We start from the raw sequence: 17,904 nt of genomic DNA, 5'->3' as shown, positions 1-17,904 counted from the left end.
GTTGGACTAGAATTAACTCTTCTCTGAGTTACTGCTCTAGATGCTGTGGGTTGGAATCTTTAAAATGTGTTTATAATGCTCTATAACTAATTTATAACGTTGATGTGTATTGTTGGCTAGTAACATGTTTTGTTTGATGTACTGGACTTGCTCATGTGATGTCTCATCTGCTTACAATGCTGAGCATTTAATGTGTAACTACAGGGTCTTTCTTAAAGGGTGGTAGAGTGGTGCAGAGCTACTTTTTGATGTTGTAAAGGGAATGTAAAATGACACTGATGTTAGTAGGTTTTACTGCTCCACTTAATTTTGCTGAAGGAACTCTGAACTAACAAAGCAAGTGCAATAAGAAATCCAATGGTTTTTTGAGAAGGAAAATTTGTGATTCTAATGATTAATGTTCTGTTTGTAACTTACAATATACTGCAAATTCATAATTTTATCACATTCACATGAAGGCATATGCAAATTATTTGAAGTAGCTGTGTAACCATTTGTACATATGTATACAAGTGTAACTATATTTAAGCAGTCAAATATGAGTCTGTGACAAGCACAGTTCTAGTACACTAATTTGGGTGTACAACACCAAGACCAGTAGAATTGATAGGGGCACTGGGGAAGGTCTCAAGATGTGGGAAACATTTCTCCAAATTCTTTGAATCGTCTGGTGCCTTCATAGCTGCTTACACTACAAAGTAGACCATACTGCTTTGTACATTTAGCTAGTTGCTGTTGCTCTGGTCTCCATATAGAGTATATTATCGATGACTTACACATTTCTCTTGATGATGAAATGATTGGCTCTGAAGATGGTTAAGATGGCAACACTTTCTGACTTGTTGACTACTCCAAAGTCTCCTTTAGTAGTTATGGAGGTCTTCACATCAAGTGAAGCTGGTAGTGCACCTGAAATAGTACAATAGTGACAATAGTGTAGTTGTATACATGTAGTACACTTGTACCATTTGTAGAAGTCACAACTGAGAGAAGCACAACAACTGATAACCCTGTCACACTTAATATTCATTCTTCTTTACTACACAACTGTGGTGGATACAGGGACAACATAGTACCTGTAAGGTAGTAACAATGCAGTATAACATAATAACTTCACTTTGATGTTAAAAGATTCAAATAGAAAGTCACACACACTTTCTGAATCAGCTTTGAAGGGAACATAAGATGTGATCAGTGATGCTTCTAAAGAACTAAACATTGTAAACAGATCAATTTGTATTACAAATCTTCCTCCTTAGAACATACATTATTACAATGGTCACTATAACTATTATATCCCTTGTAGACAACTCTGAATGATCCCAAGCCTGTGTGTACAAATTCTTCTTTAGCACACTTGCAAATTAGTTGGTTGTAAACAGTATTGCCAATAATTTTACGCATCAGGTTATTTACTATGGCTCCATATTTAGATCATAGTTTAATTAGGAGTCCAGGTGAGCTCATCTCTTGTAGTGACATGGCCACATTAATAGCTTCCATTTTGTACTGTGTCAAGAGTGTATAATGAGGCATATAAAAGTGATAGTAATTCTTATAAGAACTCTTGATAATGCAGTCACCATACATTAAAGCAAAAAACAATGCAATTGTTTATTTCGATATATGTACATATAAGGAAAATACCCATGAAACAATTAGTAAATCAGAGAATATTTTGGTCTAAATTAAAAGTAATTAACCTTGTGCATAATCTGAACAGGAAACTATGTTAATCAACCACAAGGCACAGGCTCCACACATGGTGCGGTGTCTGTCATTGAGACATGTGGCATGACATTGGTGCATTGATATGATAATTGTGTATCTCCCAATGATTAAACTTAAAGCAAACTATAAAATGTATATACACTTATGTAGATCTGTTTAGGTTAGCATTTTGGATATAATGAGTAAGATTTGTTGTACAAACTGATCTGTTTACTACAAATATTGCTTCTTTGAAGACATCATGTCATCTCAGAATTAAAAGTGAGTGACTTTCTGTTTGAAAGCTTTACCATGAAAGTGAACGAAGTTATCATGTTGTACTACATGTTTATACTTTGTTTATCACTTGTAATACTTGTAGAAGTGATGTTGTCAACAGAACGACAAGTTCAGTTGAACTATTATAAATATCAAGCTGTTGGACAGTGTACTCACCACAGTTGCCCATCAAGATACAAAAAGATTAGCAAGGTTGTGATCTGAATATGAAGTATGACGGGATTATCAGTTGTGCCGTCCTGGCCATTATGCTTCTCTCAGTTGTGACTTCTACAAATGGTACAAGTGTACTACATGTATACAAGTACACTATTATTACTATTGTACTATTTCAGGTGCACTACCAGCATCACTTGATGTGGAGACCTCCATAACTACTAAAGGAGACTTTGGAGTAGTCAACAAGTCAGAAAGTGTTGCCATCTTAACCATCTTCAGAGCCAATCGTTACACCATCAAGAGAAGCACGAAAGTCATTCGTAATGTACTCTACATGGAGACCAGAGGAACAGCCTTCAGATCTGTCAACTCGCTTAATGTACAGCAGTACCGTCTACTTCGCAGTGTAAGCAGCTATGAAGGCATCAGGCGATTCAAAGAACTTGGAGAAATGTTTCCAATCTTGGAGACCTTCCCGAGTGCCCCTACCAATTCCACTAACCAGCCGTGGTCTTGTGTTGTACACCCAAACAACCCAGACTGGAAGGAGATGAAGATGTCATTACATGAGTATGGTGCTGATATCTCCTTTCTGCAGCCATGTACTGATGTACCAGAACTGTGCTTTCCTGAGCACTACTACTAGCTGATTGCTAAATGACTATTTGGACTTTTGTAGATATGTATAATTATTTGTGTACACATTTATCGTACGTGTACAAATGCTTCATTCAATTTAGCAGCTGAATCTACATTTATTATATAATTAGTATACACGAAGTAGCTTATGAATAATAAGTGGTAATACAGATTAACGATCTGGAAGATACACATTATTGTGTGACATATAGATAGAAAGTCCAACCCTGGGAATTTTTTACTGTTTGGCTACTGACCATATAGTCTGAAATTGTGCATGTGTGTGTGTGTGTGTGTGTGTGTGTGTGTGTGTGTGTGTGTGTGTGTGTGTGTGTGTGTGTGTGTGTGTGTGTGTGTGTGTGTGTGTGTGTGTGTGTGTGTGTGTGTGTTATATAGGCTGTATAATGAATGTTAATGACTTTGCCAGTATCAAGATAGCTATCAGTATAATAATAGCATGCATATAATTATTAAGTTGCTATGTAACAGCATGGATTTTGCTACATTAGATCACTATTATCAATAAACTTCAATAGTTTGAGGTGCTTACCATGTATGAGGCACATAGTGAAACATATTTCAGAGAGCAGCAAAAAGGGCTATCATGGCTTCATTCACTGGCCACACAGATACCAGCAAAGAAATGCACCAGTGGCCAAATATATACTTTAGTTTTTACAGTACAACTATTACAACTCAGCAATAGAAATTATAGAGGATACCATGTTACCCTTAAGTCTGGTCTTGTTTGTACATGATACTAGCTAGGCATCGCATACCTGGACTACCACACTATACCCTCAATACCTACACACAGCTATGACAGTGAAAGGATGGCAAACTATGTGACTAGATTTTGGAAAATCAGCCTTAATGTCATGCTTTGCAACTCAAATATATATATATATGATTAAAACAAGGCATTCCCAAGCAGCTTTACAGTGATTAGAATCATTAGTCAATACCGTGAATTACAACAAATTTTGTGAAATCTTTTAACAGATGCATGAGTGCTTCAGTGCATGGTAACACATATTACATATATATGTGACCGAATTGGAAAATCAGCCTTAATGTTACATTTTACAACTGGAATATATAAGGCATTACAAACTCCACTCAGCTTTACAGTGATTAGATCAGTAGTCATTACCCTGAATAACAAGAAAACTTCTGGGAAATATTTCAACAGGTGCATGAGTGCTTTAGTGGTGACATGATTTCTACGTATTTCAAATGTGACATTAAAACTGATTTTCCAAAATTGGGTCACATAATATATGGACAGTAAACAGATCAACACGTATAAGGTGTAGCTAGCTAACATTAATTATCTCTTCTCTTACTGTTCTAAATGCTGTGGGTTGGAATCTTCAAAATGTGTTCATAGTACTCCAGATATGTGTGTTGTTGGCTAGTGACGTGTATGTACTGTTGTTGTAAGGTACCACTTGGTGATATCATTACTTCAGTCAGCTGTAGGGTGCCACTCTACCACTCTTTAGGGAAGACCCCGTAGTTATACATTAAGTGCTAAGGACATTCACATGATTGAGCTGTTGTACTAACATTCTATTGATGTGGTAAAAGGATTAGTAACTGTGATGTTGGTAGAAACTTGACAGTTTTACCACTCCACTTAATTATGCTATGGAAAGCTCTGAATTAACAAACAAGCAAGTACCAAGCAAATATGATAAGCTGACTTCTATAAAGAGAGAGAAAATTGTGATTTTTAAGATTAATGTTCAGTTTGTAGTAGTTGTGATATAATTATTGCAAATTCATGTGTTAATCACGTTCACAGTAAGGCATAATCATACAAATTAATAATGCACTGTTTATGTATTTGTACATACATGAGTGCAATCAGTGCATATATTGTAACTACAATGAAGCAGTCAAATCAGTCATTGTGAGTCCATGACAAACACAGTTCTGGTACATCAGTACATGGCTGCAGAAAGGAAATATCAGCACCAAATCCATGTAATGACATCTTCATCTCCTTCCGGTATGTGTTGTTTGGGACTGGATGTACCAACACAAGACCATAGTAGAACTGGTAGGGGCACCGGGTCCAAGATAGGAAACATTTTGCCAAGTTCTTTGAATCGCCTGATGCCTTCATAGCTGCTTACACTACAAAGTAGACCATACTGCTGTACATTAAGCAAGTTGACAGATCTAAAGGCCGTTCTATGGTGTACGTTATCGATGACTTTCACTCGATGGTCAAAATAATTGGCTCTGAAGATGGTTAAGATGGCAACACTTTCTGACTTGTTAACAACTCTAAAGTCTACTTTTGGCTCCACATCAAGTGAAGCTGGTAGTGCACCTGAAATAGTACCATAGTAACAATAGTGTACTTGTAGCACACTTCACTGCTTGAAGTATCTTAGTTTACTACAGTGGTATATCCCCAGTATATGGAATAGTTAATTGTTTGTTATTTTAGTAGTTTTTCAGTAAACCCGCATTCACTGATGTTTTACTGAGAGTTTAAACTTAGTAAAATAATTATGTTCCATATACTTAAGTTTACTGACACTTTACTATCAGTATAACTACAGTAAGGCATCTTAACAAATTAGTAAACTAAGAACCTTCAAGCAGTGCTTGTACCATTAAAAAGTCACAACTGAGAGAAGTAGAACACATCAACTGATAATCCCATCACACTTCATATTCAATCTGGATACAATGGCCAATAACTTGTTATGACTCACCCAAACGTATCGACAACATCATTTCTACAACTGTTAATAGGTAGAGTCATTGATGGACAATGTAGTATAACATGATAAATTCACTTTGATGTTAAAAAATTTCAAATAGAAAGTCATTGCAACTTTGAAGGGAAACATAAGATGAGATGCTTCTAAAGAATTAAACATTGTAAACAGATCAATTTGTATTACAAATCTTCCTCCTTAGGACATACATTTAGACAACTCTGAATGACCTTGATCCCGTGTGTACATTTACAAATTCAAAGTAATTCTGCTTTAACACACTTGTGGATATTATTAGCGGGTGGTAAATAGAAAGGTACACTTATCCCTTCCAAAGGTATGTTATTATTTACATGTCAATTTATTCACAATGGCCATGAGGCATTTAGATTATGCAGGTGAGCTCATGTAGTGTCTACATTACAGCAAAAATGCTATTGTTTGTTTCACTATATATGTGACCGGGCCTGTGAAAACCGGGAATGTAGGTACAACCTACACTCCATCACACAACAGGTCATATCTCTGTATCGGAGTACACTATTTGCATTCTGTAACTTGTGTTGTACAGCCAATTAAATATTGAAGTAGTACTGAAACTTGTATGACCATAGCATGATGGAATAAAACGTTATGAGTGGTGAACATTTGGAAAAGTAGGCAAATTTTGTGTACCTGCAGGCACAGTCACGTACACTTACGCAATAAGGGAAACAACCCATGAAATAATCTGTACTTCTCATACAGATGGAAAAGTGTTTTGCTCTAAAAGTAAACTTGTGCATAATCTGAATGGGAAACTATACTAGTCAACCATAGTCCAGCTGGTTCTCGATGTCTGACATTGAGACACATGTGGCATTGGACCTGCAGAGTAGCACAACCTTGAAGCAATAATTGTGTACAAACTGTAAAATTTAATATACACATACGTAGATCTGTTTAGGTTAGCATTTTGGATATAAGGAGTAAGATTTGTTGTACAAACTGATCTGTTTACTACAAATATTGCTGCTTTAAAAACATCATGTCATCTCGTATTTCTTAAGAGTTGAAAGTGTGTAACTTTCTGTTTGAAAGCTTTGTCATCAAAATGAAGTTATCATGTTATATTGCATGTTTTTACTTTGTTTATCACTGATGCTATCCAGGCCTGATGCTATAGTAACACTTGTAGAAGTGATGTTGTCAACAGAACGACAAGTTCAGTTGAACTATAAATATCAAACTATTGGACAGTGTACCCACTACAGTTGTCCATCAAGACACAAGAAGGTTGTGATCTCAATATGAAGTGTGACGGGATTATTGGTTGTTGCGTCCTGGCCATTGTGCTTCTCTCAGTTGTGACTTCTACAAATGGTACAAGTAGAGTTGCACCGATAATCGGTTGAATTATCGGTAACAACCGATATTAGCTAATTTTACAAGTATCGGTATCGGCTACGAAGCGGAATAACTTGCCGGTTAACCGAAACCCACAATCAATCATTAAGTTGACGACAATGAACAGGTGAAAGTAAAGAAGGTGGTGAATGTAGCAGTAAGTGGTTTGTTGTAACTGTTTTGTAACTATTTGAGTTTGTTTGTTTGCACAAATGTGGTTGCAAGGCTATAGTAGGCTGTGTATATTTATCGGCCGCCCACGCAATTAGTTGATCACTCTTCACAAAGAGTCTGTAGTCCCACTAAAACACTGTTTGATTAGCTGTTTTATAACTACTTGGCTTCCTTTTCCATGAAAGGAGATAGTAGCAAAACTGTGTAAAACATTGTAAAAGTCGGCCGCCCACGTAATTAATTACATTGATTACATTATCATTACAAATGCAGTTTATACGCATAAACTTTAGGTGATTTTCTGCTCCTCCTCCTCTGTTCTGAAGAAATGAAGAATATCGGTAAATATCGGCATATCGGTTACAGGAATAGGCAAATAATCGGTATCGGCAAATGTGAAAAAATGCATATCGGTGCAACTCTAGGTACAAGTGTACTACATGTATAGAACTACACTATTGTTACTATTGTACTATTTCAGGTACACTACCAGCTTCACTTGATGTGGAGACCTCCATAACTACTAAAGGAGACTTTGGAGTAGTCAACAAGTCAGAAAGTGTTGCCATCTTAACCATCTTTAGAGCCAATCGTTACACCATCAAGAGAAGTGTGAAAGTCATTGATAATGTACTCTACATGGAGACCAGAGGAACAGCCTTCAGATCTGTCAACTCACTTAATGTACAGCAGTACCATCTACTTCGTAGTGTAACCAGCTATGAAGGTATCCGGCGATTCAAAGAACTTGGAGAAATGTTTCCAATCTTGGAGACCTTCCCGAGTGCCCCTATCAATTCCACTAACCAGCCATGGTCTTGTGTTGTACACCCAAACAACCCAGACTGGAAGGAGATGAAGATGTCATTACATGGGTTTGGTGCTGATATCTCCTTTCTACAGCCATGTACTGATGTACCAGAACTGTGCTTTCCTGAGCACTACTACTAGCTGACTCTGCTGAATGACTATTTTGAGTGTTCTATACTTATGTAGTATTTGTGTGCACATTTATCATACATATACAAGTGCTTTATTCAATTTAGCAGCTGAATCTACATATATACACCTATATGTAATTGGTATACATATATTAGCATATGGATAATAAGTAATAGTCCAGAATTTGTGCTACATTAGCTAATAGATCACTATTGCCAATAGTATAGAGAATACTCTATAGTTTGAGATGCTTACCATGCCTGAGTCACAGGAACATAATGAGACAAATGTCTGAGAACAGCAAAAAGGGCTATCATGGCTTCGTTTACTGGCCACACAGATACCAGCAAAGCAATGCATTAATGGCCAAATATATACCTTAATTTTTATAGTACAACTCTAGTAATAGAGATAATCGAGGGATACCGTAAGCCTGATCTTGCTAGGTATCACAGAACTAATAATGTAACAACAGTGATGACTGATCATTACTGATTAGAAGTGCCTTATTGAATTTAAAGCTACCAAAATATATCCCAGTCTCATGTACACTGGCTAAGTTTCTTTATGATTGATTATTGTAATGCTCTTAGAAAGATGGATGCATGGACATTAACATCACAACAAAATGAAGGAAGATGAGGAGTGGTCATAAAATATATAGGATCTACTAAGTAGGCAATAAGACGTTTAAGGTGCTATATACCAGTGTGGTTCATATGTGCATCAAAAGGTGTAAATACATACCACAATGTTAGCTACACATTGTGTACGTTGATCTGTGCACTGTCCATCTTAAATGAATCATAATGTATTACAGCATAGGTGTATCATTGACCTATCATGATATGGTTTGCCATTCTTTCACTCTATAGCTGCATGCCGTAGGTATTGTGTGGTAGTACATGTTATTTGTGGTTTTCTAACATGTTGTTGTGGACCATTAAATAAGCAAGACACCATGCATGGTGGCATAATTATATATAGGAACAAAAGAAGTTATTTCTAGTGAGTATAGTAGGCCAGTTGATGTGATTTTTGTATACACTGATAAACTAACTTGTTAGTAGAACTTCTGTGGATAACTGATAGTAAGTCGGTAATTGGCAGCAATAAAAATACTAGCTGAAAAGCTTGTATGGATATGTTACGCATCACTACTCCCTTTTTTAAGCTGTTAAAAATGGTCTGGCTGATATTTTAAATTATTTTGATTTTAAATTTCATGATGTCTCCCATTCTGACAGAAGAGAGTTGTTTGTGATCATATACAATAATAATCTTGTAACAACATTTAACACAATGTACCATTTTCCCCTTTATCTGGTACATTCCTTGGCTGAACAATTATACACTTCTCAGCTATAGACTGAAGCACATAGTACTTCACACACCAGGATACTCAGAAAATGAATGAATGTAACTGATCATGACTATGGTCTACTGATTATGGTACCAATTGTTACCAAGCAACTCTGGTGCCATTTAAAATTAAGCAATTAAAGTAGGTGTCAGCATTTGTTCTAAATTTTTCCAAGGTACCTCCAACAAATGACGATTATGTGAAGTGTTAGTATATACAGGCTGAGTGCAGAGGAAACCCTGGATGCCATGCAGGTCATGTGGCTCCTAGGAACTTGCCTAGTCTGCAAGCTGTCTATGGATCTATATAGTCACCACATAGATGTCTCGGACGTTTCTGCTTGACATACTCTCTGCTTCTCACCAGGCTGGTTTTTCAGAACATCACAAAGAATTTGTCACATAATATTATTTTCTTATAGTTTTCTGCAAGTCCCTACTGGAACATGTAGTAATCTGTAAATATATTCCTTGTTCCATATCCCTACACAGTGCACATTAAGATGTTTTTAAGTAGCTTAGCAAATATTTCTGCGCACAAGACTCTTGTCATATGTATAACTAGTGTATACTCTATTTGCCAGTGACTATGCTAAAAATCATAGTACCTCACTAACTTTCAACCTGTAATGTATAACAGGTCAAAAGTTTTGGAGTAATCTTACTATGATAAAAGTAGGCAAAATAAAGCTTGGAGAACTTGTTACCAACAAAAAAAGCTTTTCTATTGGATGGTCAACATAGGCAAATATCGTGAAGTTTGGCAAGGTGCTGATTTTTATTTATTTATTAAGACTTTTCAGCACAAGTGCTGAAGGTCTGTAGGACTCCTGGTCCTACTGCCTGTTTAAAGTTGTTACAGAAAGTATGTTTGAAAGGGTGGAGAAAGGAGAAAAAATCCATGACTGGACCATGATGATTCACAAAATTCCCATGCACCTATCAAATACTCCAATAGAATGTACACCTTCATCAAAATACTCTAATAGAACAGTAATTTCCACAGTTGGGAACTTGGGATAAAAAATGTTTGGACAATTGATGTTAAGGATCACTACATAGTATGTAGCAGCCCCATCACTCCGTATGCAGTAAACACTTATCATAGGAAAGATTGATCAGAATTTTGCTATTATCCAAACTTTTCAATTATCAGAACTCACCCAGGGGATAATGATGCTAAAATAATATAATTATTATATTATACATAATCAGACTACCATATTAGATTAGTTCAGCTTGTCCAAGTTCTACTGTAGTTAGACTGGATGACTTAGAGTTAGCCTCACATCCTCCAATAACAACAATTGCATTATTGTTTACTGCTCCAATAGTTTCTCTTGATCTAACAGATGATAAGGATGCTATGATTCTCCAAGAGTGGCAAGAGTTATCATACATCTTAATGTCTGCTGTTGGCACACCTGCTTGATCACATCCACCAACTACCACTGGTGGGAATGAGTTTGGTATAAGAGCTGTAAACCATTGATCAGCATCAGTTATTTTGATCCATGTAGATGATACATCATGGGATTGTTGCTTGATATTTACCAATTGTGTGATAATGGAAATGGGTAACTTATAGGCTTGGTTTTCACGTTTCTTATCAGCACCAGCATAACCAACTATGAATAACTGATCACCAGCTATAATGGGTGTGAAGGCACACATTGGCACAGGAAGGTTAATGGATGCCTTTCTCCAGTGTGAGTTCTGTATCCAATTAAGGACCTCAATATCATCTTGTACTACTGGTTTGTCTGCAATATATTTTCCTCCTCCGGCAACAATGACGTGCTCCAGATGAGTGACCACACCTGGTCTACTCCTAACTGAAAGAAGATCAGGATAATAGGATGTCCAAGTTTGACTAGCTTCATCAAATGTAGACACTTTATTAGTTGGCATCTTTGTGGCAGACAAAGCTCCACCAATAATAGCTAACTTGTCACCAATGACATGAGGAATACCAAAAAAGTGGCCTGAGGAAGGTAGCTGACCCCATTGATCAGTACTGATATTGTAGACATATACCTCATGCATTGCACCAACAACTTGACTAAACCCACCAGCAACATAGATCCTTTTGTCTTGCACTGTGACATAAGCATTATACATTGGAGCAGGGAGATTAGCCAGTCGAGTCCATTTTATGTTGTATCTACCACTGGTAATTGCTGACATCATTGGAGGTGCCACCTGAGTGAATATTTGTATGTTTACAGCTTAAATGTCCATGCATACACATAGTGTACAACTATTGTCAACACAGTAATCTTTTATAATGAATTGTGTTTACCTCCAGGGAAGTAAATTCATGTACTAAAATCCAGGGACCCAATCCAGTAATACAATATCCCTTGAATTAATTAAGCAGCACATACTGTAACAGTGGTTCCTCCATTCTCCATCCATTGATTAACTGAATGATTATCCGAACAGTAGAATGACTATATATTATATTCTATTAGAATATATCCTATTAGAATATTTTGTCTCAGGGGTGCATTCTATTAGAATAATTGACAAGGGCTCTATATAAGGGAATGTTTATCCAAACTTTTTAATTATCTGAATGCAGTCAGAATTAATAACAGATGTATTTTGCTATTATTTATTAGCTATAGCTAATCAGTTGTTGCTTCAATCAATGCATTGAATCAATCACTACATACAAAATCATGCACAAAATTTCATTCTTGACTGTCTTCTATCATATTTCTCACACAACTTCTCTATGAATTCCACAAGTTTGCTCTTCGTTTTGGTTTGCATAAGTAATAGACATGCCCTCTTTCAACTTGATGGATTTTTTTTATTCTTGATAGCCCACGAGGCCCGCTATACTGTTTTCCCTTTTCCTTCATGCCCATATAACCCAAAGGGAAAGGCATTCACAGCACCTTTAGAAACTCACTTCACCTGTATGTCAAACAGGCATACATGAGTTACCTTAAAGCAAAGATTACCTGCTTGGAAGGTTAACAATAGTTCTGTATAGCCTCACATACAGGCTGCTTTTAGTGTAACACAATTGGTGTGGAGAAAGACGTGTTTAGAAGACAAACAAACAAACAAGCACATGTTTTTCTGAAAACAATTTCAGGAAACCATGCAGGAGTACACCCACAGCCAGATGGCTCCTGGTAACAAGTTGATATTATGCTACTTCTAAAATGCAGGCCCATCAATCCCTTGCAAAAGTATTGAATACAAAATGCGATGTGATAATGTAGTTTATCATTTAATGCAGCAGTACTGTCCCTCAAACCAAAGTGGAGCCTCCATATACAAAATGTTGCTATTTAAAACTCAAATAGAAATACCATAGATGACGAAGAGCACCTTTATAGATGGGTCTTAGTCTGTCTAACTTGAAGTCTAGCATTAAAACAATAGAACCCTACAAAATTAATATTGAACTTAAAAAGTTGCCAAAGCCCACCTGTCAACCTGAAAGATTAGATGCTAAACAACATGTCGTACAGCCTCCATGATTATCATGCAGCAATAACAAAAGTGTGGCACAGGTTGCAACAAGTTTTTGCCCTATGTGCGTTGCTTCTACGTTCTCTTGGCTGGTAGGTACGTATATATTCTCAACATGCAAGAAGAATTTATACAAAAAGCAGATATCAACAGACAAATAATCATCATCTCAGAAGGTGATAACAAAAGCAGCACCTTACCCATCCCATTATGGCAGTTTAATGTGTATTCCACTTATTGAAAAGGATAGAGGCAGGTACTACTTTGACTCATCAGCCATTCTCTCTGAGAAAATTAATGGGATAAATGAACCATGTTCTATTTTATAGATTTGGGTCACCCAGGAGTGTTTCTTAGATCTCCTTGTCTCCTATGTAGTTTAAAAAGTGTTGACATCAACATAGGTAACTGTTTCTGGGAAACGGGAAATTGTCTGTCCATAAATACCAAGAAATACTGGTTTTGAATAATTGGAGTGTTGTAGCTGGACAAAGGTTGAATCTATATGTACCAATTTTTCACACATTTTATGTACATCAACTTGTGTAAACAACTGATCATTGGGTGGGCTCGATTTCAGAAATAATTTAATTATTGGATGTATGTTTTACTAATAAGAATCCATGTAGCCATGGCATGGTTGACAAAGTGTGCATTAAGCCTGATGATGACAGTAATTCTACTGATTATTGTGATAAAGAGTAGGACAAAGGTTAGTAGTGTGTGCAACTTCTTTACTGCAAGTAGATTTGTGTTGTAAGCAAGTTCTGCTTGTGCCATCATTGGCATTTGTTTGCATCACTTTGAGAGGCCATGACAGTCAAGGTTTCAATTGCTGCTTCAGTGATATAGTCACCAAACAATGAAGGAAACATGCCAAGCCATGATAAAGACCAGCACTTGGTGAAATTGACACAGTACAGCTACTGTCAAAATTGACAGTTGGACAAGAATATGTGACTGAATTTCATTAAAAGTTTCAAGATAAATGGTTCTAAAGAATTCAAGTCAGCATAACTTGCGAAGGGTAGCAAGCACATGTATGAAATTTCCACAAGAGATACATCAATCTATTACCTTTTAGACTACTTCCAGAACTTTTAGCTGTTTGTAGAGTTTCCCGCCAAATAATATATTGAAAGTTTAAGCAGTTGAATGAGTGAAGTAGCATCACGAGTGTTCACAAAGAGGAGGAGGGTGGTGGGGTGGGCAAGAGATAGACTTCAAAATGGAGACAGACCATATTAGAATTCCAGACACAAGATTTCAGGGTTGTGCTGGCTTCTTAGTAGCTGATATGTAGCACAATCAACAGAAAAATCATTTGGCCAACATTACCAGGCCATCCATTAGTAAACCACTGATTCTTGCCTAGCCAGGCCCTTCACAAGGCCTAAAACTGCCATTCGAGCTCTCCATACCACCCTAAAAAGATGTCTGTTAAAACCAGCCTCAAGTAGCTTGAGCAGTACTGAAGGTCAAAACTAGTAGTACAATAATGTAGCTATCCACTGGTGGTGTTAGTTTGATTTTGTCTGATGTGTGATTTGAAACGGTTTTGTAAAATCTGATCACATATAGTTGAGAATAGTGTATATGCAATTGCTAAGAAGCATATGCATGGTGACTGAATTTCAAGCATGCCACCATGCCAACACCCAGAAACCAAGGTATCAAGAAATGAGCAAAGAAAGAACCTGGCAATGGTAGAAAGTTATTTGTTCCACTATTTGTTTTATTTGTTCTATCTATTTGTTCTACTAGGTCTGTTAAACAACTGCTCAGGCATCTTCAAAATATATCATAACTATGGTATGATGCATTGTTTGATAATCTTCTGGTACGCACAAACTAACGGAGTTCCGGTGATTGAGCATGCTTCCAATAAAATTAATGGGTACTTTGACACTGCATGTTTTTAGCTGTTACTGGTCAGGGGAGGCACCTATTGGTACCAAACATGGTACAGAGGAAGACAAAGTCAAGTGGAATACCTCTGCCAAAAATCGTACTCCAGGAATGTTTGGACATGAATATATGTATGGGTGTTCTGATAATTGGTTGTTTATAGGCTCCTTACTTTCCAAAGCAACAAGTGTACAAGTAGCTAATAGCATACTGTAAGTTTAGTTAGTTTTTACTTAAGGTTGACTGTATCAGGCAAGCTTAGTAGGGGTGGTAGGCAGGGGGTAAAGGGGAGAGTTTGTTTACAAAATGAAAGAGAAATGCGTAGGGATGAATTAAGCATACTTGAAACTGGCAAAAACAAAAGAATGAATTATTTACAGTATAAGGCCATGTGGTGCATGGCAAGCCTTACAAGTGGTCAAAGACCTTGATGGAGCTCTGGGGATGGCTGTATGTGGTATGGTGTTATATAAAGACCTTGAGAAAAGCATGCAAGCCTGGTTGATTTTGACAGTGAAATTTGATAGTGCAAAGACTGAAAGCTTAAATGTACAAACAAAATTAATTAAAACACAGGAAATTTTACCCAGCTATGGCACAACATGCAGTAGTAACTCACCATGTTCAACTTTGATCCTTTATTTGTTGGGTCTTCTGCTGATAAGTATATTCTACTGCTTCGATTGGAAGCTACTTGTATTGGATAACTCCTGGTAAAGGACTATAACAACAATATATTATAGCCTGCAATATAAAATGTAACACTTACCAGCTGATGTTTTAACTGATCAACTTCACATTTCAACTGGCTATTATCAGATTTCAATTGGCTATTTTCTAATTTTAACTGGTTCTTCTCTAGATCCGTCTGTCTATTTATAATTGTCAAATGATCTATCTCTGCCTTTTGCAGCTCCATTTGTTGGTAGAGATTAATAACACCTTGTTGACACTCTCTTTTGTAAGCATCTTTGCTCACTTGAATCCTCTTACAGACAAACGTTATGGTTGGTCTAACATTAGGATCATCGTCCAGACACTCCTCCACCAATGGTCTTAGCATTTCAGCCTCTCCTTTCATTTTATCCAGGTATTGCTGACGACGATCAACCTCAGACAAAGCCACCCTTTTTCTGGTCTTTGGGTCAAACTGAACTTGTTCAGTTGGATAAGGCCATTGTTGGTTAAATGTGTGGAGGATTATTCCAGCAAAGGAAAATACATCCATGGGAGGGCCATAGATTGGACTCCTTGTTAGACTTTCAGGCGGCATAAAATCAATAGTACCTGGAGCTTTAGTCATTGTCTTCTTACTGTCAGGTGTTATTACTTTAGCAACTCCAAGATCACTGATCTTTGCCACATGGTTTTTTGTCAATAAGATGTTGTTAGGGGAGAGATCACGATGAACAATTGGAGGAACATGGTTGTGCAGATAGCACAGGCCAAGGGAGATGTCACATATAATTGAAAATTTTATATGGACAGGAATCCTTTTATGCTTATCCACTAGTGAGGTCAAGCTATCCGCCATCATCTCCATGACCATTACTGGTAGGCGCATCCTTCCCACCGACGGATAATAAACACCAAGAAACTGTATGACGTTCGGATGACGTAATTTGCTACACTGGTGACACTCCCTCATAAACGAGTCAATTGTTCGTTGCATTGGTGCTCGCCCAACCCCTTCAACTAGAATGGAGTGAATCTCTTTAGCTGCACAGATCGTTCCACAATAGTCAACCGCAAAAACTCTTCCGTAAGCCCCTCTTCCCAGTTCTTCACAATTAAGTGGTGTTATTCCGTTCAAAACCAAACCTGGTAAATCGTCAGGAGTTTCCATTCTCAAACACAAGGATATTTTTCGAGATGTAGTAGTAGTGGTAAGGCGAGGTCAAAGTGTTAGTTATTAAATACGCACACGTGACCTAAACCAAACACTGACTACGCCCTTGTACCGGTTAAACTCTCTAGAGTTACTTCATTGTACTACATTAGCTGTTACTATGACAGCTGAAAATCGGTCTGGCACATGTCTGGGGAGACTAACAAAATCCCACTACGTATAGTAGACAGACGCTAGCTACATGCGTTAGCTACGCATGTATAGCTACCAGCAGCTAGACAAGTAGCTAGTAGCTAGCTATACACATTTAAGATATTACACATAGGATTTTGTTTCATACATTTGTAGTTGTGTCAATTGCATTAGTAATACAGCAGGCTGTCAGGAAAATATTATTTAGCACATTTGCCTTCAGTTCCAAAAAAAATTGCATACTTCCGTTATACTTACCGCGTATGACAATCAGAAAAGGTGCATATAAAAGAGTGACTATATCTTGTAGAACCACATTAACTGCAAGCTATAGAATAACTACCTAAGTGTGACAAAGTACCTAGGCTACAGTTTAAGGCAATGGGTATTATGTATGCAGTGCAATTGGCTGTTCTTCTGTTCCTTTTGACATCCGGTGATGCTGGAGTTCCTGGAGTGACATATCAGCTTAAGGCAGTTGCAGATGCTTGGCTAGAGCTGCCCTATCACAACTATAACTATGGATTTCTGATAGTCAGTTACCATCCTGGTTATCCTAAAAAGCGGACCTTGATTCAATTCGATGATATTCCTAACAGCTGCCAGACTGTCAACTATGCTAAAATGTATATATACTATACACAGTCTTTCAGGGTCAATGGTTTATCTGACTCTGTGGCTCCATTTATCACTCGTACTATTCAAGCTCACAGAGTGCTGAAATCATGGAATGAAACTCAGGTCACTAGCTCAAAGCGAAACAATTACAGTAAATGGAGTAAACAGTACCTTGGCCTGGATGACACAGATGCTAATGATTGCCCCACAGGAAGTGTAAACATTTATGCCCATAGGCCAGCTGGATATGTTGAAATTGATGTGACTTCAGCTGCAAAGGACTGGAAAGCTGGAAAACCCAATTATGGTTTGCTTCTGTGGGCTACCAATGAAGACCAGGCTGGATATGACACAAGGTTTGCTAGCCGATCCAATGGAGCTTCTTCCAGAGTGCCATACATTCTAATAAACTGTAACTGAGTTAAGACTGTTTAA

General features: G+C 37.3%; 3 protein-coding genes across 6 annotated transcripts; 2 read left to right on the top strand and 1 right to left on the bottom strand.

Moving 5' to 3' along the window:
* Positions 1 to 306: 306 nt before the first annotated feature.
* Positions 307 to 2,921, top strand: LOC136257665 (uncharacterized). Its single transcript, XM_066050934.1, has 3 exons — positions 307 to 1,083; positions 2,093 to 2,289; positions 2,346 to 2,921. The coding sequence occupies exons 2-3, from the start codon at positions 2,217 to 2,219 to the stop codon at positions 2,813 to 2,815; spliced, it is 543 nt and encodes a 180-aa protein (XP_065907006.1). The 5' UTR covers positions 307 to 1,083; positions 2,093 to 2,216; the 3' UTR covers positions 2,816 to 2,921.
* A 3,765-nt stretch (positions 2,922 to 6,686) lies between these two features.
* On the top strand, positions 6,687 to 8,182 carry LOC136257621 (uncharacterized). Of its 4 annotated transcripts, XM_066050883.1 has the most exons (3): positions 6,918 to 7,089; positions 7,400 to 7,531; positions 7,588 to 8,182. In XM_066050883.1, exons 2-3 carry the CDS (start codon positions 7,435 to 7,437, stop codon positions 8,055 to 8,057), a joined length of 567 nt encoding a protein of 188 aa, XP_065906955.1. In that variant the 5' UTR covers positions 6,918 to 7,089; positions 7,400 to 7,434; the 3' UTR covers positions 8,058 to 8,182. The 4 variants fall into 4 exon arrangements, 3 of the variants coding, with proteins under 3 accessions (XP_065906960.1, XP_065906955.1, XP_065906947.1); XM_066050888.1 differs by lacking the exons at positions 6,918 to 7,089; positions 7,400 to 7,531 and adding an exon at positions 6,687 to 6,908; XR_010702090.1 differs by lacking the exon at positions 7,400 to 7,531.
* Positions 8,183 to 10,595: 2,413 nt separating this feature from the next.
* Positions 10,596 to 16,701, bottom strand: LOC136248747 (uncharacterized). The gene is made up of 3 exons (XM_066040542.1): positions 15,580 to 16,701; positions 15,430 to 15,531; positions 10,596 to 11,612 (listed from the first exon to the last, which is right to left on the bottom strand). The coding sequence occupies exons 1-3, from the start codon at positions 16,654 to 16,656 to the stop codon at positions 10,635 to 10,637; spliced, it is 2,157 nt and encodes a 718-aa protein (XP_065896614.1). The 5' UTR covers positions 16,657 to 16,701; the 3' UTR covers positions 10,596 to 10,634.
* Between the last annotated feature and the right edge of the window lie 1,203 nt (positions 16,702 to 17,904).

The sequence above is a fragment of the Dysidea avara genome, chromosome 1 (genome assembly GCF_963678975.1).
Source record: "Dysidea avara chromosome 1, odDysAvar1.4, whole genome shotgun sequence".
Taxonomy (NCBI): domain Eukaryota; kingdom Metazoa; phylum Porifera; class Demospongiae; order Dictyoceratida; family Dysideidae; genus Dysidea; species Dysidea avara.
The sequence above is the reverse complement of the archived record's forward strand: the minus strand, read 5'-3'. Positions and strand labels throughout refer to the sequence as shown.

What these genes read in the sequence shown, in the direction of transcription:
- LOC136257665 (XM_066050934.1), top strand. Translation starts at nt 2,217, where the DNA reads ATGAAGTATGACGGGATTATCAGTTGTGCCGTCCTGGCCATTATGCTT. An exon ending in AGTTGTGACTTCTACAAATG is followed by an intron (nt 2,290 to 2,345) that starts GTACAAGTGTAC and finishes GTACTATTTCAG; the next exon opens with GTGCACTACCAGCATCACTT.
- LOC136257621 (XM_066050883.1), top strand. Translation starts at nt 7,435, where the DNA reads ATGAAGAATATCGGTAAATATCGGCATATCGGTTACAGGAATAGGCAA. An exon ending in GCATATCGGTGCAACTCTAG is followed by an intron (nt 7,532 to 7,587) that starts GTACAAGTGTAC and finishes GTACTATTTCAG; the next exon opens with GTACACTACCAGCTTCACTT.
- LOC136248747 (XM_066040542.1), bottom strand. Translation starts at nt 16,656, where the DNA reads ATGGAAACTCCTGACGATTTACCAGGTTTGGTTTTGAACGGAATAACA. An exon ending in ATCAGTTAAAACATCAGCTG is followed by an intron (nt 15,532 to 15,579) that starts GTAAGTGTTACA and finishes TTGTTGTTATAG; the next exon opens with TCCTTTACCAGGAGTTATCC. An exon ending in AAGGATCAAAGTTGAACATG is followed by an intron (nt 11,613 to 15,429) that starts GTGAGTTACTAC and finishes ATATTCACTCAG; the next exon opens with GTGGCACCTCCAATGATGTC.